The sequence below is a fragment of the Neolamprologus brichardi genome, chromosome 20, assembly GCF_056152115.1.
Source record: "Neolamprologus brichardi isolate AB-2024 chromosome 20, ASM5615211v1, whole genome shotgun sequence".
NCBI classification, from domain to species: Eukaryota; Metazoa; Chordata; class Actinopteri; order Cichliformes; family Cichlidae; genus Neolamprologus; species Neolamprologus brichardi.
This window is the reverse complement of record NC_142123.1, coordinates 8,930,057-8,947,584: the sequence shown is the minus strand read 5'-3', so window position 1 is coordinate 8,947,584 and position 17,528 is coordinate 8,930,057. Positions and strand designations below refer to the sequence as shown.

Genomic DNA, 17,528 nt, shown 5'->3' with positions numbered 1-17,528 from the left:
CTCAGTGACAACTTTTTGACTCTATTTTTCTCCCTCCCTCGCACTCACAGACACATAACGGGTATGGCAGTCCATTCTCCCTACACTGCCCATGAAGCTACATTCTTTAGGGTGATACCCGTAACACTCTGCCTATTGCCTTTATGTTAAATAATTTTTTGAATAATAATTTTTAAAAGTATTTCTTCACGACATTATGTGGGCCGCAAGTAGGGGTGACATGGTCCGCGAGATTGAAAAACACGCATTAGAGCCTCTCATTGCGTGTTTTGTTTGTGATTCCACCGATCTGGAATTACCAAAAATAGAGAGGGCATAGCCTAACATATGAAACAGGAAAAGACCCCTGTGTAATCCATTTATTTCAACAAAGTAAGTGTATTCTGAATACCACCCTTTTAAACGGTAACTGTAATGGAATACAGTTACTCATATTTTGTATCTTAAATACATAATGCCGGTACATGTATTCCATTACTCCCAAACACTGGACACTTTACTGTCACTTTATTGAAACTATGATATTTTATGCACTCCATATTACACATAAATGCCATTTTTGCACAGTATTCATCTGCTGACTTTCTGTATATGTATATACACATGTGTATATACATATATATATACATATACATATATATATACATATACATATACATATATATACATATATATATGGGTATATATATATATATATATATATATATATATATGCTACTACGCAAGTAACCCTGGCGGAAGGGGTTACATGAATAGGATGAGGGACCTATGGATTCTTCGATACCCAACATCCACAATGACGGCGAAACAACTAGTAGCTTCGTGTTCCAACATTCGAGAGAAGGGACTGCTCTCACAGCTAGAGATTGACAAGGTACAACATAAATGCTATGGCAAGGGGGAGCCAGGACGCCAGGTCAGGGGGGAGATATCATCACCCCACCCGAGATTGGGTACAAAGCCCCAAGTGCGATAGGAGAAGGATCGTTGAGTGCGAGAGGAACTGACCTGAAAGATAGGATCATGGCCAAGCTTGAAACCTGGATCCCCCGTAGCCGGTTACCAAGATTACGTGAAGTACCCGCAGAAGGTCTGCTCGATGATGTTAATGCAACACCACGGATGATACCTACAGCCATGATTACCGACACTAACAAGCTGATCTACAATATGGCAGCAGTGATCAGTGAGATGCTTGGCTAGAAGTTGAACAGCCACAAGGAGCAGTACCCTCCATGGAGAAGGAGGCTAAAGGGCAAGATCAAAGTAGCACGGAGGGAGGTTAGCCAACTAACGGAGTTGCAGAAAGGTGCGACAAAGAAGGTGCATAAAAAATATAGCAAGCTGTCCATACCTGAGGCCTTGGAAACTGCCAAGCAAAGACTCACAGCCTTGGCCGGCCACTTGAGGAGGTACACCAGAGAGATATAAGGGAGGAGAATAAACCAGCTGTTCTCCACAGAACCAGCAAAGGTGTACTCTCAGTGGCAAGGGAACAATAAGAGAACAGCACCACCAAGGCTGGAGATGGAGCAATACTGGAAGAGCATATGGGAGAAGGACGCAACCCATAATGGCAATGCTCAGTGGCTAGTGGATCTGAGGACTGACCATAGCAACCTCCCTGAACAGGGTCCAGTAACCATCACGGTGGCAGACATCCAAGCAAGGGTCTCTAGTATGAAGAGTTGGACAGCATCAGGCCCCGACATGGTTCACACCTACTGGCTGAAGAAGCTGACTGCACTCCACGAGCATCTGGCAGCACAAATGAACCAGCTGCTAGTTGACGAGAAACACCCGGAATGGCTAAACGAAGGTCGGACAGTCCTGATCCCCAAGTACCCCCAAGAAGGGACCGGTCCCATCCAACTACCGACCAATAACCTGCCCTCAGTACTACATGGAAGCTCCTGTCAAGCATCATATCGGCTAAGATGAACAGGCACATGGGTCAATACATGAGCGGGACACAGAAAGGGATTGGCAAGAATACCAGAGGCGCAAAACACCAGCTACTGGTAGACAGAACAGTCAGCCGAGACTGCAAGACCAGGCTGACCAACCTGTGCACTGCCTGGATTGATTACAAGAAGGCCTATGACTCAGTGCCCCACAGCTGGATACTGGAATGCCTAGAATTGTACAAGATCAACAGGACCCTAAGAGCCTTCATCAGGAACTCAATGGTGATGTGGCATACAACACTAGAGACCAACTCCAAGTCCATAGCACAAGTCACCATCAAGTGTGGGATCTACCAAGGAGATGGTCTGTCCCCACTGCTGTTCTGCATAGGCCTGAACCCCCTCAGTGAGATCATTAACAAGACTGGCTACGGATACCGACTACGGAACGGAGCAGTTGTCAGCCACCTCCAATACATGGATGACATCAAGCTGTATGCCAAGAGTGAACGAGACATCGATTCACTGATCCACACTACCAGGTGTTTATATATACATATATATATATATATATATATATATATATATGTATACACATATATATCTTGTATGCATATTTAGTAATCTGCATACATTCTTTTTATTGTACATGTATTCATACCATTCCTTGCATATTTATCATTCCATATTTATATTTCTTATATATATATATATATATATATATATATATATATATATATATATATATATATATATATATATATATTCTTATATTTTGTACACCACTATTGCTTGTAAAGCTTGCACACAAGACCTTCCCTCACATGTGCTGTACCAGTGTACCAGTGATGCGATGTGACAATAAAAGTGATTTGATTTGATGAGTATTCTTAGTTTTGTATTTTCTTTTTTGTTTATTTTTAAGGGTTTGTGGTTAAAGTCTTATAGTTTTGATTGTCTGTTTTCTGTGTATTCTTTGTCTGTTTCCCCAGTCATGTCTCTGTTTATTCTCCCTTTGTGTTTGTCAAGTCTGTATGTCTCAGCCTTAATGGTAGCATCCTGTTTTATTTTGATAATTTCTTGTCCCGCTTGTATTCAGTTTTGCTTCTCTTGTCTGACTAAGTTCACGTGTGCCTTCTTTTGCCCAGCTGTTTTGCATCTTCCTAGTTACCTCGTGTGCATATTAAAGTCCTCAGTTTCCCTCTGGTATTCATCATGTCATTGTTGTACTCCTCGATGTTGTGTACTCACCTTGTGTTTTCGTTAAGCTTGCTGGTGCTAGCTAATAAAGCTGCACTTTGACTTTACTTTAGTCTGAGGGTTCCTGCATTTTGGGTATGCTCCCCATCTACCACACAGCACGCCTTGACAGTATTTTCTGTTACTGAAGCGTGCAGAGGACTTAAGCCGTGAATTGATTACACACTGGATTATGAATTCAAATGATTTTCTTGTAAATCAGTAAACAGTCAATTTAATTTTCACCATTCAAATTTGTTCTGTTGGAGTTTTATTGGTAACTCATTGAAGTTTTATTGAGTATTCATAATCAGCCACTTTGCACATACAGTGAGAGAAAGGATTGGGTAAACTGAATCAGGCTAAATTAAATCAAGGTATCAGAACTGAGTGGACTCCTATTGATAAGAGAGTTAGAACAACTAAAAGAAAGTTTGATTAACCTGAAAGGTTAATAAAATTAAGAAATTAAGACATATATGTATGTAGACTTACTGGTCATTTAATCTAACTAATTTTAACTGATGCCCAATGCCGGTAAACTATCGTGTCCTAAATGTTATGCAGCTATCTGCCACTAGATGGTGAATCGCTGTTGAGAAACCCCATAAATCTGTGAATCTTGGCCTATCCTTTTGTTACCACTATTAGTACAAGGTCACGGATACAAGCAGCGGAAATGACTTTTCTCTGAAAGGTGGATGGGCTGTTCCTTAGCGATAGGGTGATGAGTTTATTCATTTGGGAGGGGTTCAGCGTAGAGCCGCTACTCTTCCACATCGAAAGGATACGGCTAACACTGTCATCTCCTGGGTAAAGTCTTCAGACCAGGCATGTGTTAGCAGCCAGAGGCCACAACATAGACCCGGGTATGCTGGAGCGATTACATCTGTCAGCTGTCCTGGGAAACACTCGACATTTCCCTGGATAAGCTGGGGGAAGGGGCAAGAGGAAAGTTTGGGTTTCCCTGCTGCCACCACGACCTGACTGACAGATAAGCGGAAGAAAATAGCTCAATGTTTTATTGATTTGTTATGGTAAAATGGCCTGTATTTGTATAGCGCTTTACTAGTCCCTAAGGACCCCAAAGCGCTTTACACAACCAGTCATCCACCCATTCACACACACATTCACACACTAATGTGTTATGTTAGATTTTACCTTGTTCAAGTGGTTGTCATGAATTTTCAACAATCTGCATCATTAGTAATGCACAGCAAGTCGCGATTTATTCATCTTCCAGATGTTCTCATATTTTAGAAATACATGAACATATATTACATTTATATTTTTTCATATCATATATATAAGTATTTTTCTTCTTTGCTGTCTGGATCATAACATGTAATGTTGATAATGCACAATGCAAGGTGATGCACAGTTAATCAACATGATTCGTTATCGAAGAATGTCATAAGTGGCTTAAAACGCCTTTTTATTAGTTTTTGACTTTTTCCATTAAATGGTTTTGACATTTAACTAAATATTTTAGTGTTTCTTAGTTTTAGACTAGTCAATTAGTCTACTTTTTCCCCCTCATTTAATTGAGTAAGAATTTAGTCGCTTTCCTAGTGTGCAGATGGGAAGGTAATTATTACACTAATGCAAAAGTGCTATACCATTTGAAAAAAAATACAGCCCGCTGACATGACAATATAATCCACAGTTTGTATATTCAGTGCATGATTCCAAATGACTCATCATTGTGCACAAATGCCAATTAATGGCATGAAAGCCAAGTTTCATAAATGCCACCTTCTTGAATTAGATACATCGATCATAATCTCTCTCTCATCCTGCTCTTTGGCTGGATAATTGATGTCTCTCTCCTGGTTTGGTGTTCTCAGTGTGAGATCAGATATGCAACTTGGAGTTCTCTATAAGACGACTCGCTCAGTTAAAGTACTTTTCTGCATTTTTTTGAATAAAACAATTTGGTTAAGCCTCAACATACAGATGTAAAGAATTAAAACTTTGAGCGAGAAAATGTCTTATGCCTTTTTGTGCCATTTATTTTTCCCGTCTTCTCCTTTTCTTATTAAAATATAATTAATCATAAAATATAAAAAACACACCTTTATCAATTCTAGCTGTCATGTGGTATTTTCTGTTCGTAAATACCCATAATAAAACATAGCTGATTCCTAATATAGCTAAAATAATCTCTTTCCTTGCCTGGCTGCATCTGTTTAATGTTAAATTATGCAAATCAAATCAGAACATAGCACAGCAGATATGGAGCATAGCCCTGCTTGTCAGATTACTAAGGTACATGGTACAATGATTAGAAGTGATATTAGTGGATAATGTTTAGATTAGGTATTAATCTATATCTGCAGACATAACATGGCTGGATCCCTTCACACATAGAAGTAAAGGAAGAGTTTTTTTTGTATGAATCTAGCTATCTCAGTGGAAGCAGAAAACCTTCAGTGTGTATTTTTTTCCTAAAAGGGTGGGAAAGAAATGTGTGGATTTCAATATAATAAACCCTAAAAAATATTTAAGGAGTGACAGACAGTCGTCAGTGTTCGCTTTGTGCATTATTGGATGTTATGGAGCATATTTGTTTAATTATGGCATTTAAATGTTCTATTTTGTTATGCTTATGCTTACTAATCTCATGCTGTCGTTAGTAAATAAGTCATATTAATATTGTAATTTGCTTTGTATTAATAAGGTTTGCAGGACAGAACTGTGGGACCATTGACTTGCAGGGACATTGAAAACAGTGAGAATGTTAACAGGAGAAGAGAAGAGAGCTGATCCATAATTCATACAAACCCAAACAACAGCAAGACCAGAGAATTAATCGGTACAAGATGGAGGGTTTGTGACTCAAATGCAGAAAACAGATGCAACATGTTTTCCCCCCATCTCTACCATTCTACAGATATGTGAATGAAAGATAATAAAGGGCTTCTTCACCTAAGTATATTGAGTTTTATGCTGTTGAGTTATATTTTCTCTACAGGAAATCTCTGTTGGTTCCTTCAACTGATTAACATCACAATTTATTGCACAGGCTTAATGCACGAAGTATGTATGTATGTGTGTGTGTGTGTGTGTGTGTGTGTGTGTGTGTGTGTGTGTGTGTGTGTGTGTGTGTGTGCGCGCGCGTGTGTGTGTGTGTGTGTGTGTGTGCGCACGTGTGTGTGCGTTTTCCATAAAGGGCTGTTTGAGGTTAAAGTTAGGGTGAGTGCCAACATCAGTGAGTGTCCACAGACAGTATGCGTGTGTCTGTCTATGTAGTGTTGTTGTATGTGTGAAGCTATGTGAGTCTATACGTGTGTATTTTGTGTTTTTTAATATATAACAAGTCTGTGGCTTATCAATCTCTGCCTTCCCCCACTTCATTAGCACAATCCACTGTTATCAACATGTACTACTCACTCTCTCTTTCCTTCACATACACACACTGGACCGCAAGTAGAGGATCTGCAAATCTGATCTAAGTTTCGTACAAAGAATGATCACATACGAGCCTGACAGAAGTTGCTATCCTACAAATAGAGTAGGAGAGCTCAAAAAACACACAACAGCGGTAAAACCTTTACAGGCTATGCTGATAATTACTTAACATTAACACAGTATCGTTCACAGGAAGCTGACACCCTGCATATAAGCTCTAAAATCATCTTTGTTCTGACTATGTATTATGCAACCACCAGCTCCAGGCTAACATATTTTAACGGATGTGTTTTGTGATGTAAAATTATGACGACACAGCAAGTGTTAGTGATAGTGAACAGGATTCCACATTTACTAAGCTGTATTAGTTTCCTTTTTTGTAAAACAGAAAGAAGACTTTTACTTGCCAGCACAATCTGCGAGTGTTCTAACCCTGAATATAATTAGCCATTTACTATGCTAATTTGTTAGCATGGAGCAATGGGGGTGAATGATGTACTAGGTACATACTTCTGGTTCCAGTGTGCCAAAGCAAATGAAAAATGAGTCACAACAACACAAACACAGTTGTTTGTTTAATTCAGCGGCGTGTTTGTTGTGGTGTCTGTGAATGAGAAGCGCCTGTATCTGACAACAGTGGGAATCAATGAGTGTCGGCATGGTTAATATATCAGAGAGAGCCTTATGCTTTTGAATCTAGTGAGCTTGTGCTCTCTGTCTAAAGTCTTTCTGCTCAGAGATGTTGATATTTGATATTAGTCATCAGATGCTGACAAGAGGCTGATAGTTTGACCCCATCACCAAAGGTGAGCATCAACCTCTCAATCAAAACGAGACTCTTAACCTTTTTCCTCCTCCTCATCCCTACATACACCTCTGAACATCGCACTAATCCATCCTTTCAACTTGTCTTTTGACTGCAAAATACAAGAATCCTTGGCCTTCTGTCTTCACATCACACCTAAGTTGAGTCTCATTTGTGACCCATGTGTCATGTCTTAGCACACTAATGGAGACTCTGGCACCAAGGAAGTGCTGTCACTTGATGAATCTACATACGCACAGTCTATCACAAACAAAGTTCTTCATGCAGCTTTTGTACTGCTTACTCAAACTGCTCACTGTTTTTATATAAATGACATGTATTTCTGAGAAAATATAACTTTATTCTTTCACACTTCCGGGCCCAACACTGCCCTCACCTTAAGCCATTTCTCCCATTTCTTTGATCACTGCATTTACTCACTTCTTTCGGTCACTCACATCAGTTCAATCTGATCCAATTCAAATGAGTTTTATTGGTCAAAAAAGAAGTGCCTCTTCAACCAAAACTTCTCTCACTCCCTCTCCCTATCTGTACCTCTTTTCATTCACTGACTCAACAGGCCAGAAAAAACATCTGAAACCATCTCTCTGTTCGATCCATTCTTCAACATTCAGAGTTTAACTGCGTGGTCCCCTTTTTTTCTGTTATTTCTAAACATTTAAAACTGAAGGATTGCCTTCTGTCCACCAATAGTATTAATTTGATAATTACCTAAACAATTAGTAATGAGCCTGATCATATTATTTATTCTATTAATGCATATATAGTGATATCTTAAAGCAAACAAATGGTCATGCAAGCACCTCTTGACTGTTAAATCTGACCTACCTCAGTGAGGTGGGGGTTGGGGTTGAATCCACACTGGTTGCAGACAGTGGCCTTGCACTGGGTGCAGGTGTTGTAGTTGGGTACAGCCGGTGGGTTAGACAGCTCTGTTGTGGTGCACACTGGGCACAGCTTGCTGCTCGGCATGGGTGCTATCTGTGGCACTGAGTATGGTGAGGTGGGTGTCACACCACGGTCAGGAGACAAAGAAGGAGACCGACCTGTCCTGGAGCCGCCGGAACCACTGAAGTCAACTTGGAGGTTTCGGCGAGAGGCATGTTGACCGGGACTTTGACCTCCATGACCCCCCATGCTAGACCCAGCTGGACCGTGACCCATCCCTTGACCAGACCCTGGACCCTGCCCCATTCCAGAGGCCTGGCTGGACTGCATATGTCTAGGAGAGGTAGGAGCTTCGTGAGTGGCCAGGCGGTAAGGCTCACCAGCTCTTGACCCTAGTCCTCCACTGCCCATTCCTCCTCCCATTCCCCCCATTCCTCCTCCCATTCCCCCCATCCCTCCTCCACCTAATCCTCCCATCCCTCCCATCCCTCCTCCCATTCCCCCCATCCCGCCTCCACCTATTCCTCCCATAACTCCTCCCATTCCCCCCATCCCGCCTCCTCCCATTCCTCCCATCCCACCTCCTCCCATTCCACCCATCCCACCTCCTCCCATTCCTCCTCCTCCCATTCCTCCCATCCCACCTCCTCCCATTCCACCCATCCCTCCTCCTCCCATTCCACCCATCCCTCCTCCTCCATGGCCTCCTCCTCCATGGCCTCCTTGTTGCATGCCAGGCTTGGGACTACCCATTGGACCCATTGGACCCCTAGAAGAGACAAAGCAAAGGAAAAAAAAAGGCAAAATCAGACGTTTCTGTTAAAATCTCTAAAACAGAAATTCATTCAACCTTCCCAAAAAGTGACAGCACACTGGCACTGCAGGTTAACTGATATTTAAGGAATTTGGATCAGGATATTGTTTCTTACACTCACCATAACCAAAATTATACTAAGGCACAAGTGTCATAAACAAAAAAACAGTGGGCTCTCTGGAAGGCAGTGTTCCAGCAGTAAACATTGTTGCAAATGTTTTCATACGTAGCTTACATTGTCTACATTAATCTAGGTTCTTATGCAGAATTACATTTATTTGTGGGTAACAGTCGAGATTACATTAAAATATGCCCAGTTAACACATCTACTGTATGGCAGTCCTTCCAGGATGCTTGTTTTATCTGTATATAGGATAATAAGTTCGTGGCTGATTATTGCTGGGACAAAATCACTCTGTACTGAAACACCAAAACATTTCTATGTCTTGCATATAGGTCAGACAAAGGCTAAAAACTTTTTGTCTACAAAGGCAACACTGTATGTATTGTTGTAATAAGTAAGAAAAAATAATGATTATTGCTTTGGTCTGAATTTACTTTGATTTTCTCTTGTCTAAACAGGGTCAAAAGAAAACATGCAGGCTTAAATATAAAGATGCATTCACTTAAAGCTTTTAATTAGTCAGGCTGAAGACTCTATTTTTAACTTGGAAAGGCCAAGGCCTATTAACTTCTCATTAGTGATCACAGTTGACTACAGCTGGTATTTTCTCTTTGCAGGCATAAAAAGGAATTGTTTAACGGCACTCGGTGAACTGACTGCCACTCAGAACAATTGAAAAGTCAAACAAACTCAGTGAAGATCTAAGAATGAGAGTTGTAGATTTACTCAAGTTTCAAATGTCTCTTGGAGCCATTTCTAAACAACTGCAGCTTCCAGGATCGTCAGTTCAAACAATTGTCCATAACTACATGTTATTTGGATGTCATCGCTTTGCCAAAATCTGGAAGGACACCCAAACTCTCACCCTCTGATGAGAGGAAATTGGTTAGGATGTTCAGGAACAACCTGGGAACAACTACTCCTCAAGCCTGCCGTGATTTAGAAACTGCTGTAACATCAGCGCGACTGTCCACAGTGAGTTTTACATCTCCATGGACTCATAGCATGCTAAACAAGAAAAAAAGCCCCTGCTCCAAAATTGACCCCTTCAATCTTGACTGAAATTTGCAGCTACCCACATTGACAAGTCAAAAGCCCTTTTGGAGAAAAGTTTTATGGTCTTATGAGACAAAGCTTGAGCTGTTTGGCCACAGTGAGAAGAGATGTGTTTAGAAGAATAAAGTTCAGGTTTCTAAACTTAAGAACGCTGTAGCAACTGTCAAGCATGGTAGTGGTAGTGCTCTGGGGCTGTTTTGCTGCCAGAGTTACTGCTACATTGTACAAAGTGGATGGAATAATGAATGAACAAGGACTATCTCCAAATTTTTCAACTTCGCCTCAAATAAACAGTCAAATAAATAAACTTAGGCCATGGTTTGGAGTTTAGACAGGACAATGATCCCAAACAGACATGAAAACTCGTTCATGGAATCGATAAAGCAGGCTAACATTAAGCTTCTGCAATAGCCTGCCTGAAGTTATAACCTCGATGCTGCTGAAAAATTGCAGACTACATTTACAAGTCTGATCCATGCCAGAAAACCAACCAACCATTTTAATGAACTCAAATATCCAGTCAGCACTATACCAGTAGGAGTAACTTGCCAATGGACATTTTACCAAGTCTTAGTTGTACTTTGCGTATATATATAATCCTGTATGTATGACATTCCCCACAATGAGTACATGTTAATTTCTGACCACAACTTTAAGTGTCATGGTTCATTCCAATATATTTTCTGCAGCTGTGGAAAAGAAAATGAAATAAGCAGTGCTGGGATAGCAAACACAGTTAATTTTTTTTTTTTTAATTTAAAGTACTATTAAATGAGTGGATGCTGCAGGAGAATTAAGCCTATAAATTGTCACTGCAGAATCAATTATCTCTTCACTGCCAGAGAAACAATGGCAGGAGCAACTTTAAAAACCAGCAAAAGAATTATATATTCATTCACTGGACTCTGAACATCCACAGGCATAAACAAATTAACAGAACAGAGCTGGCTGTAGCTAGCCAGCACACACACACACACACACACACACACACACACACACACACACACACACACACACACACACACACACATCATGATTCTGTTGTGAATATTTGAAGTGAGTCTTACTGACATGTACAGCATTAAGCATTCAAAGAAAAAAATATTTCTGACTTTTGGATATTTAGTGGTGAAGCATTAAAACATTTTTGCATGTGAGTCTGAATCCATCTATCCATCCATCTTCTCGAGGTTTTGGGGGTGGGAGGGGTCGGAGGCAGCTATCTATAGCCTATCCGAGGTAATACACAATCCACCTTAAACAGGTGGCCAGTCTATCTCAGAGACAACACAGAGATTCAAACAATTGTTCACGCTCACAGTAAACCCTGTGGGTAATTTTGAATGACCAACCACACTAACATGCATCAGACTGTAGGATGAAGCCAGAGTACTTGGAGAGAAGGTGCACAGGCAAGGGGATTTTAACCCAGGGCCTTCTTGGTATGAGGTGACAGAGTTAACCATTCCAGATATAAATACTTTTTCTTTAATTCAGCTCATTTTAAGCACATTAACAAATTAAGACAAGTGAATCAACACGTAATGGATTGCTAAAACACTGACTTTGTGTTCATTTCTTAATTCAAAACCCCAAAGAGTTGCTGCTCTAACTAGCTTCCAGTGTGTACACTAGTGTACAGTATGAAGCGTTCACACAAATGCACCCCACAACGAACACAATGCATGTGCAAAGAATTATGTTTTATTCTGTTTATTCTTTTTTATTGCATGTGCTGTTATTAACTGAACGGGTTTTGTTCAAATGGAAAATGTTGATTTACTCTGAGCTTCAGCGTCACAGTGGAGACTGACAAATGTTTCCGTCTATTTCTCCTCTCATTGAAAAGTTTTCTTCTTGTGGATACTCCGTCTGTGAAGAAATATCTGTCTGCCTCTATTTTTTCTCCAGTTTTCTATCTGTGCTTATTTTCTATCATTGACCTTTGCAATTTTTAAAAAAAAATTCTCTTGTTCCTGCTCTTTTTGCTGACTGTCTAACATTTTGTTGCCTGTCTGTCTCTACCCATATCCTCGCTCCTCTGTTGTTTTGTTTTTCCGCTCTCTTTTTTTGTCTTTTGTTGATTCTCTTCTTTTTTCTCTCGCGACATTTTCATTTCCGCTCTTGAAAGGGAGGTGGCCCTTAAGCGACCCTGTTTGTCTTTCCTACACAAAGTCTGTCGGTCAAAGAAACAACCTTTTCTATTCTGAAGCGGAGATGAAAAAACAAACAGATTTACCAGAAAAACAGAGACACAGAGTGTCAGTGTGTATTTGTATGTGTGTTTTATAGAGAAAAGGGTGACTCAACAAAAACCTACAAGTTCATTCACCAAGCAGAGACTGAACAGCAATGGATTATAGGACAGCAAACATAGGATTGATTCTGATTGTATTGAGCTATCACTACATGGTCTATTTTTTAAACCACTCTCTAGTCCCTACTTAAAGCCAGTATATTTACTGCCTGGTATATATCCACAACACTGGCCCCTAAAAAATCCATAATTTAATAATGGTACGGTGTATACAGTACAAGCTGTTTTAAAATTTCTTCCATAATAAAAAAATTTCTTCCATAATAAAAAAAAAACATTTCAGGGACTGACTTGTATCCCCATGTGATGTTTGTGTTGTGTGTGTAAGGTCGGGGGGCGGGTTCATTCCACTGCAGGGCAACCTACCACTGCATGTGGCGAATAAAATTTGAACTTGAACTTGAACTTGAGACTTAGCACTGAGTGGCATGGCAGCTATCAGTAATGCTCCAAAAGGATAAAAAAAGAGAAGTCATTAAAGTAGTCATTTTCCACACCTTCCTGTACTCTTTTCTTCTAGCTAACTATTTGCACCAGTAAGCTGGACTGCTCCAGTGTATTTACAGTCCTCCTGTGAAAAACTAAGTACACCCCATGATTGAGTAGCTTGTAGAACCACCTTTAGCAGCACTAACTGTTTCCTGTATAACTTTATCAGTCTGTGGAGGGATTTTGGCCCTTGCTTCAGTTAATTGAGATTTGCAGTTATCTGTTGATGCACAGCTCTCTTGAGGTTCCGCCACTGCATTTCAATCAGACTGAGGTCTTTGACTGGGTCAAAGCAACTCTTTGATTCTTTTCTTTCTCAGCCACTCTGTTGTAGATTCGCTGCTACGCCTGGGATCATTGTCCTGAAGCATGATCCAGTTTCAACCAAGCTTTAGCTTAGATGGCCTCATATTTGACACTAGATTACTTTGGTATCCTGTGAGGTGCCCAGGTCCTATTCCTGCAAAACAAGACCAAAATATCACCCAGTCATGAACATTTGTCATGCTAACTGAAACATGTACAGATGTAAGTTTTAGGTGTTTTTGCACTTTCTCTGAGCATTATATGTTCTAATCTTGGGATGAATCTCCAATCCTGGGTAAACTGTGACAAAACGCCAGCACACACCAGAATACCTATCGAAACTTCTGCTTTTATACAGGTGATCACACTTGCTGATGATTAAGTCAGATGAACTGGATTAGCATCACTTTGCTGATAATTCCAGTGAAAGCAATAAGCAATAAGGGTGTACTTAGTTTTCCTTTTCCATGTGACTGTATATCTTTGATGCTTAATATTTTTCTGCCTTTTCACACTTTATCTTCCATAAGCAGAGCAATTTATTTAAATACATTTTTAAAAGACAGACAATTAGATGAATTGTTTTCGTATCCTTAAAAATCACTATTTGAAAACAGTTTTTCATGTATACTGCAGAACTAATAGTAAAAAACCCAGAAATGTAAAGGTTAAGGAAAATGTTGTTTTCAAGAAGACAGCATCATGAATTGCTGTGAGTGTGGTCGACATAGGTGACAGTCCAAATAATAGGAACAGCCTTTCTCTCTGTGTGTTTACACAGTTTGGCTTTGCATTACACTGGAGACATTCATCACTGTCGCAGCCAGCCTTTAATGACCCAGTACAAATGCTTGTTCAGTCAAAGTGATTTCACCCACTCCCATTATAACCCTTAATTTACTCTGATTGTGGATGAGAGGGCTAAAGCTTGCCTGCCAATCATACATAAGTGACATTGACAGAGACAGAGGGGAAGATACAAACAGAGAAATGAGATGAAAATGTCACAGTAAGCAAACGTTAACCTGAGTGGTACTTCTTCATAAGCTGGAGTATGCCTAAAGGATGCATCATTATTGTGGTCACTTTTCAGACTGATTAGTTATCAGATCAGCTCTATATTGTCAGAATCAACTGTCTGGACTAAACGTTGACAGCCATTATTCTAAATTAATTTTGAGTCATTTTTTATTGCTATTTTTGGCCTACAGCTGCTTAGCTGAGGCTTTAAAAAAATCAAATCTTATAAAGACAAACATCTACAGCTGTTTTAGACTAGCTAATTTCACATTTTAGGTGTTAAACCTATTAAATACCTGTTTTTTTTAGCAGTACTTTATGTGTTCAGTGCTAGTTTATGTAGATTTACTGTTTTATTCATAAAAATTGGATTTTTGCTTGCACTCCACTTCAACTTGTCATCTAAGTGATTACATTTTGAAATTGTACTTTTACATTGTTTACTGAATTATCAGCTAAACCACTATTGAAAATATGACTGATGACATCAATTCATAATTCAGACATAATGCAGTCTGCTCCATAACCATAATTTTTCATTTGCAATCCTAGAAAACCCCAGAGGAGATGCTTTCACTTGCTATTGATCTTAGCTCTAGCATCCTTCTCTGCCACTTTATATGCACAGCAAATAGAGCTTCGGGTGGGATTTACCTGATCTTATTCTCCCTGGATTGGTCCATTCCTTTTGCCATCTCAGTACTCGAAGCAAAACAACTCTATTTGAATTGTTGGTGGACCCAAATTAAACATCTATTTCCTCCTTCTTCTTCATTCCTCTCCTGCCTCCATTTCTTCCCACTCAGGGCAATGGGAGAATTGCTTTTGTACGGCCCATTTATTTCCATCTGCATCCTCTTCTCTCCCATTATTTTTTTTTGTTCTTTCCTCTTCTCTTCTGTTTCCTCTTTCCCATCCCCTTCTCACCTTTCAGCATTTCCTCTCAGTTCCTGACGCATGGCTCAGACTACAGGAGTTTTGAGCTGCTCGATCCCAAATTCACACCCTCTGATATTTATAGGGGGAACTGGATCCAGAACCTAAGTCAGTGTGGATGCTCAGCCCAGATTATCTCACTATATAGGTAATGAGGCAGTCTGCACAAAGACAGTGAGGTCTGAAACTGAAACTGCATGAGACAAAAAGCTGCTGTAAAGGTGCTGAGCTTAACTCTACAGAGTTAGCTCAGCAGCTGTAGTAATGTTGCCTTTACAGCATTACTCTGAGTAGTGCTAACTTTAGCTAGCATACTATTGTTGACAGGTCACATGCTACTACTGACAAGTAAAATCTCACTTCCATGTCTCACTGAAGTATAAATAACCTGTTGTCATGGTTCTCAAGATCTAAAAAGGTCGTGGTGTGTGTGTGTGTTATTTTTGTCTTCACTTCTCCCTCCAGGGCGGAACTGGACCTTGATTCCCCGCCTCTGAACCCGCCCTGAACACACACCTGTGGCTCACTTACACTGATGCTGGCAGACTACTTAAGAGGGCAAGAGAGGCTGCTTCCTCGCTGGACTGTCACACTATCTAGCGCCTTCTAGATTCCCTGCCCATCTTCCCTGCCGTCTGGATTCCTGTGGATGTGTGTGAGTGAGCATGCGCATTCTGGAGTGGACTATCTGAGTGAGTTGTGGACTGAGTTGAAGAGGATCGTGTGTGCACCTGCCTTGGACCTTCCCTCCCCTTCGGACCTCCCTCCACCCCCTGGAGGCCCGTGTTATCTGTCTCACTGTATATATGTATATATCCTCACTTGGTGCCACATTGTAAATAAATCCCTCACCTTCTCTCTAAAACTTCAGAGTCCTGCGAGTGAGTCCTCTGCCTAATAATCTGTGACACCTGTGTTGTCTGCATCTCCCCAAACATGTTCTCATCCACCTTCATGAAGACTCCGGCTCTGTTTTATCCCATTCAGAGTAAAGCTGTTTCCCACAGCAGCCACTTCAACATGAAATAGTGGATGGACACAGGTGTTATAAACCCATACCAGTAACACCTGCCTTTAATGCCATAATGGCTGCTCAGGGGGAAAGCCCATTGCTAACATTACAGAAATGTGTTGTTCTATAGTCTCTGGTTTTCTAGATACGATAATAATAACACCTTGTAGTGTTTTTGTGCTGTTACTTTTTCATCTTTTTTCAGAGAGAGAAAAAATATGTAAAGTTTCTCCCTATATCTAAAATTAAATCATAAATACTAGTTTGTATTAAACTTTCTCTTAAAAGGAAAACTGTGTCTGTCCAGTTCCACCCACTGTAGTTTACATAGTTAATATGACAACCTTCCTTTGCTCCTCCTTTTTCCTTTTGTTGCTTCACATTTATGTTCTCTTCTTTGGAAAAACTCTCAGTAGATATGAATATTAGTTCGGCAATAGTTCTATAATTGTTTACTAAGTGCATTCTGTGTACATTGTGGATAAACTGGTCTTTGATGAGAAGCTGATAAATTATGATAAATTAGCAGACTATTACAAACTTGCATCAGTGTCTGCAGTAAGTGGTGGTACCTGCAGTGTCTTAACCATTAAACAGGCTAATGTAGGAGATGGATACAACTGGCTTCTCGAAATATGTCCGCTGTAAACATGCTTCTGCAGTCAGCAGCTAGGAGACTCGACACAGACCCAAGATCCAGTGAAACAGTTATCTAAATGTTGTGTTTCCTGTTTGTAAGCCCAGAAAATAAAATGACGAGGATGTTCAGTCTTTTAAAATCAGTTATATTAAAATAATAGACAATAGTTATGTTAGGCTGTGTTCTGCCAGGGAAAACTGACTATGTCGGAATAACAACAACATAAAAAAAACTAAGCTTGACAAAACATAACTTAATTGCATGCAATGATGTACATTTTTTAATTTCACATTTCATGTCATATGTTAATCCAACAGGTTATTTTTTTAGTGTGGCGGTTCACATGTTTAATTTAGACTCTCTCTTGGACATTACCTGATATTTTAAAAATAAACTGAATGAAAAACAGGCATCTATTGATTCTCATGTGGGAGACTGACTCCTTGGCACACCAAAGCAATTTTTGTAGGAAGTGAACAACAAGAACTTGACAAAGACAATATCCACACAACTACCCACGCACAAACATTTATATTAGAGCCT

At 40.1% G+C, this 17,528-nt stretch overlaps 1 protein-coding gene across 3 annotated transcripts in view; it reads right to left on the bottom strand.

The window, feature by feature from the left end:
• The window catches only part of bsna (bassoon presynaptic cytomatrix protein a), a 127,417-nt gene extending 118,546 nt beyond the window's left edge, over positions 1 to 8,871 (bottom strand). For all 3 annotated transcript variants that reach the window (XM_006785378.3, XM_006785380.3, XM_006785379.3), the window contains exon 1: positions 8,212 to 8,871. In XM_006785378.3, coding sequence (XP_006785441.3) covers positions 8,212 to 8,871 — 660 coding nt within the window. The remainder of the gene's footprint in view (positions 1 to 8,211) is intronic.
• Positions 8,872 to 17,528: the final 8,657 nt, after the last annotated feature.